The 11,254-nt window shown below is 46.0% G+C and overlaps 1 protein-coding gene across 2 annotated transcripts in view; it reads left to right on the top strand.

Moving 5' to 3' along the window:
* Positions 1–8,701, top strand: part of SFRP5 (secreted frizzled related protein 5) — a 91,078-nt gene extending 82,377 nt beyond the window's left edge. Inside the window, exons 3-4 of one of the 2 annotated variants that reach the window (XR_014444638.1) lie at positions 2,370–3,762; positions 3,831–8,701. Coding sequence is in view for 1 of the 2 variants with exons in the window: in XM_083149574.1 (XP_083005700.1) it covers positions 2,370–2,722 (353 nt within the window). In the remaining variant the exon portion in view is untranslated. Of the gene's footprint in view, positions 1–2,369 lie in introns of both variants that reach the window. The other variant, XM_083149574.1, reaches the window with a different exon arrangement.
* Positions 8,702–11,254: the final 2,553 nt, after the last annotated feature.

Raw genomic sequence — 11,254 nt, forward strand, 5'->3', positions numbered from 1 at the left:
ACACTGCACAAAAACAACCAAAAGGTATTCTTGTTTATGACGACTACAGAATACAGCTTTAAAACCATGAACAAGAAAATATGACCGTTTATTAGATATATGGGGGATGTATCATTCTCAAACCTTTGGGAGGTATAAAGTGGATAAGTTCCCTAGCGCAACAATCGTCTTCTCTGTATATCTAGTACATCCTATAGAATGACAGGTACTGTCAACGCTGTACTGGCTGTGGATGTGAATTAGCTTACACACAATGGCCCTTATTCTGGTCGGTGCGGATATATCCGCGTGCGTTCGGCCCGCCAATGTTTTGTGTCTGCGCATGTGCAGAGGCGTCTCTGCGCATGTGTGAGCGGGGCGTACGGCCAAATCCCGCATGATATGTGAACACTCCGAACAGGGGGTGGAGAGGGGCGTGAAGGGCTATTTGGGCTCATTACCATATGCGCGTTTCATGGGCGTTCCCATGCAAACGCTGGGCGTATGTATGGTAATGCAGTCGTGACGCACGTGTAGGGGGCGGACATATGACATCGCCGGATGTCAGCTGCCCGCCCAGATCCCTGCTTTTGCACGGAAAAATGTCCGTGTGGTCTGAGGTTGCGGGAGCTGGTGGAGCACACGGTCCTGCAACCATCGAATCATGGGGGAGGTTCCCTTAGATGGAGGAGGCGTATTCCGTGAAAAATACACGTGCGGTCCGTTCGGCCAGCTTCTTACCGCGTACGGACGGAGTTGGCGATCTGTATGGAAGGCGGGGTTTCGCACGCACGGTCCTGGCCGCATAATCGGATCCGGCCGCACCGACCAGAATAAGGGCCAATGTCTGGGTAGACAGACAAAAGGTTGACATGGACTAGGTGGAGAGTGACTAAAAGTTGACACTAGGTGAACAGTGACAAAAGGTCAGCACAAACAAAAAGTCGACAGGGGAAACGTGTTTCGGATTTTTTTATGTCAACACCTGAGAACATGTAGCGGGTGCCCTCATGGATCTCCAGGCTTCAGGCCTGATGCCTCGCTATGCTAACGCTACACTGGGCACACTTTACTGATCCTAGTGTTGTCCACGTGGGTGGTAAAGCATGGAAAAAAACATGAAAAACGCATGTTGACCTTTCATGTGTCCACCATTGCCACGTCAACCTTTTACACTCGTGAACTGTATTCCAACATCAACCTATAGTAGGGGTGGCCAAACCGGTCCTCGAGATCTACCAACGGTCCACGTTTTCCAGGTTACCTAGCTGGTGCACAGCTGTAGTCATTACTAACGGTCACATTTCCCAGACTCCCTAGCTGGTGCACAGCTGTAGTCATTACTAACTGTCACATTTCCCAGACTCCCTAGCTGGTGCACAGCTGTAGTCTATACTAACGGTCACATTTCCCAGACTCCCTAGCTGCTGCACAGTTGTAGTCATTACTAACTGTCACATTTCCCAGACTCCCTAGCTGGTGCACAGCTGTAGTCATTACTAACGGTCACATTTCCTAGACTCCCTAGCTGGTGCACAGCTGTAGTCATTACTAATGGTCACATTTCCCAGACTCCCTAGCTAGTGCACAGCTGTAGTCATTACTAACTGTCACATTTCCCAGACTCCCTAGCTGGTGCACAGCTGTAGTCAATACTAACGGTCACATTTTCAAACCTGCTGCATTTATTCCTACTATAGATCCACAGGTGGCCTGTAAAACATGCACCGTTGGTAGATCTTGAGGACAGGTTTGGCCACCCCTGACCTACAGATGTAACAGGTCTTATCCTTGCTGGCGATCCGCCAGCAGCATGCTGCTGGCGGATCGCCAGCAACACGGCGCCTCTATCTGACTGAGACCCCCACGCACGTGCGTCTCAGTATCCGGGCGGCGAGGTGGACGCAATACTGTCCGCCTCCCGCTCGACAGGGCTGGGGGGGACCTCTGGCCACTGTGGGGGGTGCGGTCGCCCGGTGTGGGCACCGGGCGACCGAGGGCAGCACCGTCGGAAGGGGACACGCGCGCACCTTCTGGCATACAGATGGCGGCGGGGCCATCGCCATCCCCTGCATAGATGAATTCCGCTACATCTGTATAGCATGTCGACCTTTTGTCATTGTTGACCTACTGCATGTCGATTTATTGACTGTCTTCCTAGACATTGTGAGCCATCTTGATATTGTTGGCTGCATAATACGAAGGAAAACCCTATCTCTATCTTTCGTATTGAGGCCCAAGTTATCTCTGGCTTACCAAAGCACGTTTTTAATCTTACTTTCTTGCCATGACACAATTAATTTACATTCCAGAAAAGGAATATGAAGGTCATCTCCAAATCGTGTCCATTCGGCTTTCCAGCCCGCCTGACTTGTGTGTTTCTTTTTCAGTTCTGCGGATGCGGATTAAAGAGGTGAAGATCGAGAACGGAGACCGAAAGCTCATAGCAGCCCAAAAGAAAAAGAAAGTTCTCAAGGCGGGAAAACTGAAGAGGAAAGAATTCCGCAAGCTGGTCTTGTACATTAAGAATGCGGCGGGATGCCCGTGTCCCCAACTGGACAACCTGAGCGGCAGCTTCCTTATTATGGGTCGAAAGGTGGACAATAAGCTTTTGCTCACCGCCATCTACAAGTGGGACAAGAAAAGTAAAGACATGAAGTATGCAGTGAACTTCATGTTCTCCTACCCATGTTCTGACACTGCTTCTCATGGTGCCGGCTCACACTTGGTATCCTTCCGCTAAGACCCTTATCTAGAGAACTTTATCATCATGCCCTCACCCAGCCTTACCAAAACGGACTTTATATCTTAGCAATAGCAGTAACATAGCATACTCTGAGCTTAAAATACAATAAAGATTACTAGGGTAGTCATACTGAGCGATACAGCTGAGAGGGTGAAGAACGTGTTGGATACGGGATGGGAGATGGTAATTGTGGAGAGCGGACTGAGGAATGCGGGGCTTCATTTGAAGGATGCGTTAGAAAACACAAAGTTCATGGCTTCAGAAAGGAACTGGAGCAATACATTTATAAGTCGAACATTATCGCAGTTGTTGAAAGCAGTAGTTCCCTTAGGCAACACGCATTAGAACCGGAGCCGGCACTGGTAAAAAAAATCACAATGCATGTACAGTACTGGAGCGTCCGCTGGTTCGTGACTGGGCAGCAGCTCTCTGTAGACTTATACTCTGTATGATGTGAAGTTAGCATGCCAGAAAACCTCTCCACATATATTATAAATGTATATTGTTCCCCCAAAGACATATGTATGATTTTTTAATAAGTGTTTTTCACTTCTATGGCACGATTCTACTGTGAAAAAAAGACATTTAAACTTAGCAGCAGGAAAGGTTTAAGTATTTCTGTAGTTAAAATCAAAGAAGAAAGTCAAATTTATTTGGAGGTGAGTCAAGCTGTCCATAGAGCTGCCATGCCACTCATTTGTCAAGGCATGGACAGGGATCTGACAGAGCAGGTCAGGTAGTGACATCATGGATGTGACAGAGCGGGTCAGCTAGTGACATCATGGATCTGACAGAGCAGGTCAGGTAGTGACATCATGGATGTGACAGAGCGGGTCAGCTAGTGACATCATGGATGTGAGAGAGCAGGTCAGCTAGTGACATCATGGATCTGACAGAACAGGTCAGGTAGTGACATCATGGATCTGACAGAGCAGGTCAGCTAGTGACATCATGGATGTGACAGAGCAGGTCAGCTAGTGACATCATGGATCTGACAGAACAGGTCAGGTAGTGACATCATGGATCTGACAGAGCAGGTCAGGTAGTGACATCATGGATGTGACAGAGAAGGTCTGCTAGTGACATCATGGATCTGACAGAGCAGGTCAGCTAGTGACATCATGGATCTGACAGAGCGGGTCAGCTAGTGACATCATGGATCTGACAGAGCAGGTCAGCTAGTGACATCGTGGATGTGACAGAGAAGGTCAGCTAGTGACATCATGGATCTGACAGAACAGGTCAGGTAGTGACATCATGGATCTGACAGAGCAGGTCAGCTAGTGACATCATGGATCTGACAGAGCGGGTCAGCTAGTGACATCATGGATCTGACAGAGCAGGTCAGGTAGTGACATCATGGATCTGACAGAGCAGGTCAGCTAGTGACATCACGGATTTGACAAAGCAGGTAAAGCTAGTGACATCATGGATCTGACAGAGCAGGTCAGGTAGTGACATCATGGATCTGACAGAGCGGGTCAGGTAGTGACATCATGGATGTGACAGATAAGGTCTGCTAGTGACATCATGGATCTGACAGAGCAGGTCAGCTAGTGACATCATGGATTTGACAGAGCAGGTAAAGCTAGTGACATCATGGATCTGACAGAGCAGGTCAGGTAGTGACATCATGGATCTGACAGAGCGGATCAGCTAGTGACATCATGGATCTGACAGAGCAGGTCAGCTAGTGACATCATGGATGTGACAGAGAAGGTCAGCTAGTGACATCATGGATGTGACAGAGCAGGACAGCTAGTGACATCATGGATTTGACAGAGCAGGTCAGCTAGTGACATCATGGTCTGAGAGAACAGGTCAGCTAGTGAGGGTAGAAAATGCCCCTATAGACGGACAGGTACTGCATCTACCAGTGGCTGTAGCTAGGATTTGTGGGTATATAAATGGTCTAACTGGTCACCCAATGCCTTGTGGCGATACCTGCCGACATGACATTGGAACAACTTTTAGGAATGACATAAATAGCATAGATCTTTCACTTCCGATGTAGCCTGGAGCTTAATTCTTGTAGTAGTATATGATGACCAGCAATTCAATCACATAATGAAAGTAAGTTACAGCAGATGTATATTACCTTATACTACTAGGCTTAGCTTGGACATGAATGATACATACTGGGGTAATTTACCGCAGGCTAATTTATTCCACAGGATGCATTTATCAGGGATTTTTTTTTACACACCTGTACAGATGGAAAAAAAAAATCCCGATAACTGCGGGGATAATGGTTGTCACGACCCTGTAACAAAACAAATCTGGGAAATTTAAACAGGTTCTGGGGCAGATTTATTAAGCCTATTGAAGTGATTAAGTGTCCGGCGATAACGCAGCAGCGAATAGGCTCCTAACTATCTAGTTACAGCCTCCGTTTAACAAATGCCAGTTAGGGGCAGATTGGCTGCTGCATCATCACCGGCATCTTTACACTTCGCCAAGGTTAATAAAACATCTACCCCTTTGTGTGTCAGCGCTTGTTGATAACCGTTAACACTTTACAGGTGTTAGGGGCTCGGGTGAAAAAGGGTCTGGGATAGTATTGCGCGGGTGTTAAGACTGAGGCTATCACCCTTTTTTACCCTTGGTGACTTACTGCAAGTAACTGAATTTCCCCCACTGTTTTATACATTGAAAAATACATATTTTCTTAGAATAATGCCACCAAAAACTGAAAATGAAGGACTCTTTTCATAAAAATGTTGTATAATAATATAGGAGCTGTAGTGTGGATTTTGCGTTCTACATCTCGCTGTATCTATGTTAGAAGGCATCATTGGACAGGCCACATGTTAGAGGACTGCAGGAGATAAGGGATCTTAATAATGCCGCTCACCAGTATGAAAGTTACACATGTTCGAAGCGTCTGGCAAAGACCTCTCCGCTGAGGAGCCATAGGCGCACTGAACTATGGGAGGAATCTGCTTTACTCCACTTCTGTCTGCGAAAAACACACATAGCCCCACCCAGAAACATTATGGAGAAATGGAAAAGGTGGAAGAAATCTGGGATTCTACTTATTCTGCTCCAGTGGTGGAACTTGTGAATTGTGGACCCGGGTGCAAAGATATCATTTGGGCCCCCTTTCTCCACCCCAACCTAAGTTCACATTATGCAACATGGCAGTGGGTGATAGGAGGAGACAAAGGGTGATAGGGAGAGGCAGTGTGACAGGGGCAGCAGTGGCCTCTTAGTCCTCAGAGCCCCAGGGCAGCGGAAACAAGAAGAGTCCAGCAACGTCTATGGGTCATTGGTCATAGGGTCTACAGTATGAAGGTTGACCACTAAAGATCAACGCGGCTTATGTCGACACATGCAATTGTATGGTAGGGTATGAAACACCGCCTGTTTTTGAAAGTAAAACGTAAAAATTGCATGTCGACCTTTTGAGTGTTGACAGAATGACCTAATGTTTGTTGACCTTGGTACTGTCGACCTAGCGACTGTATCCCCTTCTGGGGCAGATATAAGTAGAAGGCTTTCAAATTATACCCCATTCACACTGGAAAATGCTTGTAAGCCGGGTCGCAACACTCTGAAACTGAATAATGTAAATAATGTTATACACATATTGTCCATGTAAATATGAGCTAAATAGGTGCCACAAATAAGGATTATTGTGTCACATGGATGAAGATACAAATGTTACTTATAATTAATCCCTAATAAACATTTGCAATATTTTTGCATGTTCAGCCACTGGTCTGGTTTCAGTATCCTGTGACACTCTAGCTATTGGGAAACTACAAGTCCAAGCACCTAGGACCTCATTCAGGTCTGGTTGTGTCTGCACCGGTGATCCGTACTTTGTGCATGCACAGAAACTGTCCTACAACTCATGAACGGGTCCTGCGACAACAGAAGCAGCACAGCATCAGACTGCTATTGATTGACGGTCTAATGCGGTTTTGGGGACTGTTTGGAAAATAAGAAAGTAGAAAATCATCCGGATTGTTATCTATTTATATGTGTCTAGAATCCGTGAGTCTCCGAAACACTGTCATCTGCTGGCAGGGAGTGAAACTACATCTCTTTCTCACATGTGCACAAACACAGAAGGTAGCAGACTAGCTTTCGAATACCAACTGATATTTCGGACCGTTAAATTTAGAATGGTTTCCCTAAGGTTTTATAGTGAAAACCAGAGAAAGGGTAAACCTGGAGCCGTGTCGGGGAACAATCTAAAGAGTATGATATACTTCTGGTAATCTTGAGGTTTATTTGACAAGATCGTTCCATACTATAACAAGAGTCTAATGGTGTCATTAACGAACATGTATTTGTGGCCAACCCTGTCAGGTCACAGTTTATCATCATCTCTAAGCCGGCCTGGGTTTGTTTGGGGTGTAGAAGTGTTGGAATTCCTACATTTACAAATGTGAGATGAGCAAGTTATGATTTATGAGGCTGCTACTCTCCCATAAAAGTGTAATATCCCAGAGATCCAGCAGACACTTTATAATCGCAGGACAGTTAAAGCTTCCACAGTTTCCAAACTCTACATGTTCGGAGTTGGCTCAAACAGATCTTTTTTTTTTATAAGGTGTTCAGACTTTGACCAAACAGACTTCAGTTTTTGTAAAGACATCATTGTGTACATTGCTGCTACTTCATCCACCCGAGGCATGGAGGTTTCAGGGAAAGCACTCCCCTAGAGACTGGGAAGCCCCCAGCTCCCTCCGTGCCCTCTGTCCTTCCCTTGACTGAAGAGATGGCCTTCGCTTGCACAGCAGAGCAGCAGTGATCTCTGGCTCCCCCCAACTGCCCCCCACCTAAGGGGACATTGCCAGCCAAGGGAGGGACAATAGGACAGCCTCCAAAAAACAGGACTGTTCTGCTGTAATTGGGACAGTTGGGAGGTATGATTAGGTGGCGTATCAAGGGGCAGCCGCATCATCTTGACCCCACTACACAATGCTTAGAATACCGGCATTGAGACTGGACCATGATGACGCAATTCCACTTGAATCACATCGTACCACCTCCCACTTGTTGGCCAATGATGGGTGGGGTTTTTGGCAGCTGCTTGTCCACTGTTCAGGAAGGCCAGAAGCACTAGGCACGTTTTGGGAACCTCCCGGCCATTACAGGAGAGAAGGCAAGTTTGATTCAATATACCTATTCAGTTTCTATTAAAAGAAAACAAAATAAAAAAACTTAAGAAATATACAAATGTCTGTATCCTAACTTACTGTATATAATATTAGTTACAAATCCGTCAATATGACGGAACATCATAACAGTAATGTCAGAACCGTCTATGCCATCTAGTGACCACTGCCATCTACTGGCTTCAGGCGCAAACACTTGAATCCTCCCATAGAGGTGAGGAACTTTTTTTTAATAAAGGATAATACAATACTGTTCCTCCTGCACCAGTAGTGTCGCCACTACCTGTTACTTCCACGTGTGGCAAAAGTGTTGAACTATCTGTAATAGAAAAAAATTTGAGTTGGTAAAATCATGTGAGGAATGAACGCAATTATTTAAAAATGCCATTTAGCTATTAGTTTTTTTGTTTTTTTTAAAGCGTATTTTATAAAGAAGGCTTTTGTTATGGATTGTGTCCCAGTGCTCAGAAATGCATTTGATATGTGATTTATAGACATTCAGAAAATAATCCCAACATTTTCCTCTGCGTCTCGTGTGAAATGTTTATATTCAGATTAATGTTTTTGTGTCTCTCACCAGGAATGAATAATTTGTTGTCGTTATGCATCTGGCATTGACGCTCATACAAAATATGTATATTCTGCTACCCCATAGAATTGTGTGCTGCGTTTAATCGACCCGCCATATAATGTCAATCCTCTGTCCAAGCTCTACGCATGTTCACCGCATCAATACGGCTTATATAGAGGGTGCATTGTACGTCACGACAGATTGTGTACCTTACAAAATAATTTTATACCTGTAATATTGTGTTTTTAAAGTAAATTATTTCATTTGCTAAAATAATACATGTGTGGGCTGCCTTTTCTTAGTTTAATCCATGTGCTTTGGTCACTGGGAAGAAGTCGGAAATGTCGATTTAAAAGGATCTGACACTTTCAATACTATTTAAAAAAATATATACTGTATAAAAGAAAACAATCCACGTTTTTGGTTCTAATGCATGGAACCATAATAAACACTTCTGCACATTTAGGGGTAAAGGGAAGATGTATTAAGGTGAAGAGATAAACAAGATAAAGTTGAGATAAAGTGGAAAGAGATAACGCACCAGTCAATCGACTCCAAACTGTCGTACATCTTTGCAGGGGCTGGCGGTGGATTCGCCAGCCGCCAGAAGGGGACACGTCCGCACGAGACGCGCCTGCGTCCCATTACAACGGGACTCTCCCCGGGTCCCCGCCACCTCGCAGCCAGTCCTGGCCGCATTCCCCACCTCCCCACTCCCTTTCCCTGAAGCGGAGATGGGCAGGGTTCCCGTCCCCCCGCCGACAGGAAACTGGGACTCGCGTGCGTGCCAGTCAGATGTAGTGCCGCTTGCCAGTGGGGGTGGTCTGGCGAGCCCCAGTGCTGGATGAACGGCGCTACATCTGTATTTCAAATACAGCTGATTGGCTAGTGCGTTATCTCCTTCCACTTTTTCTCCAGTTTATCTCTTCGCCAGGGTTAATACATCTGCCCCCATATAAATTTACTAAGACGGGAGTTCTACTGAAGATGGGATGTTGCCCATAGCAACCAATCAGCCCTATTTATTATTTTCTAGAAGGAGCTAAATGAAAAAGAAATACAATCTGATTGGTTGCTATGGGAAACATCAGACCTTCAACAGAACTCTAAATCTATCCCTTAAAGATTAATCTGTGTACAATTCTGAACAATTCTGTTTCATAAAAATATTAATAAAAATAATAATAATAATAACTAGGTGATGTGCCGGTTTCAACCGGGCAAGGTTTGCTGGGTGGAACATTGTACCTCTTTTCGCCCCTTTAGGAGTCTAATATGGAAAAATCCCAGCTTAGTTGAAAATAACTGTCAAAGTTTCAAGACCACCCAGCAGGTCACATGTTCCAGGTCACCCAACAGGTGCACAGGGAGAGTCCACCAACTGTCATATTTTTCCAGAGCACAATGGTGATGCACCGTAAACGTCAGGGAAGGACATTTTTGCCACACGACACCGACGCAAAGCAACCAATTATTTATCTGCAAATCTATGAACCAAGGCCTTTAATTCGGTATATGATGCGCCCCGCCTTGACAACAATATCATTACTTGTAAAAGTCATCATTACGCTAATATATATATATATATATATATATATATATATATATATATATATATATATATATGAGACACTTACCCCCTCAGAGAAAGGATGGATCCGGCACACGGTAGTATAGGTGAAAAAAAGAGGTTTATTAAGAGTGCAACATTGCACTGAGTGACAGCTGCTGACCTGACAGCCATTTCAACTGCTGGGTGCAGTTTTCATCAGAGGTGCACCCAGCAGTTGAAATGGCTGTCAGGTCAGCAGCTGTCACTTAGTGCAATGTTGCACTCTTAATAAACCTCCTTTTTTTCACCTATACTACCGTGTGCCGGATCCATCCTTTCTCTGAGGGTGTAATGGCCCCCATACACTAGGGCGACTTGTCCTTAGGACAAGTCGCCCCCGACTTCCCCGAGCTTCCCCGGCTGCTCCCCGGGGAGCTTGATTAGATTGGCACTTGATGTGCCATTTTTTACATGTGATAAATCGTCTCGATTTATCACATGTAAAAAACCCAGGGAGCAGGGGGGGGGAGGGCTACAGAGCAGGGCTGCTGGTGGGAGCAGGGGGGGCTGGGGACGCTGCGGGGGACACAGGCGGCATAGAGCCGGGCAGAGGGAGCCGGGAGCTGTCAGTGCTAGAAAAAAAAGCCTATACAATGAATGGGCAGCCTGTGATTGGCTGAGCGCTCTCTCAGCCAATTGCTGACTGGCTAAGAGAGCGCTCATACAATCACAGGCCGCCCATTCATTGTATGGGCTTTTTTTTTTTATTCAGTACTGACAGCTCCCGGCTCCCCCTGCCTGTGCCTGGCTCTATGCCGCCTGTGTCCCCCGCAGCGTCCCCAGCCCCCCCTGCTCCCTCCACCGCCGCGCCGCCCCACTAGGTCCCAAGTCGGGTGGTCGGACGTGCAGCAGGTCCGACCACCCAAAGCAGATCCGATGCGCACGGGACCGCGCATCGGATCTGAGGGGACATCAAAACTAGCCGATTTTGGTCCGATTTCGGCCAGATCCGACTGATCTGGCCGAAATCTGACCAAAATCGGCTAGTGTATGGGGGCCTTAAGTGTCTCTTATTGCTCTATTATGTTCCTGGCACCGGATTTTTATTGAAGCCACGAGTGCCAACCCGATACACCTACTTACCTATATATATATATATTGGATTATAGTAATCTGTATGTGAATGTTTATGTTCTGTGAGTTTTGATGTTATTAGGCTGGAGAATCTTACGGTGAGCTCTGCGTATCATTGCGTATGCTGGCCGAATAAATACCGG

Source organism: Crinia signifera, chromosome 6 (assembly GCF_055691185.1).
Source record: "Crinia signifera chromosome 6, ASM5569118v1, whole genome shotgun sequence".
Lineage (NCBI taxonomy): Eukaryota > Metazoa > Chordata > Amphibia > Anura > Myobatrachidae > Crinia > Crinia signifera.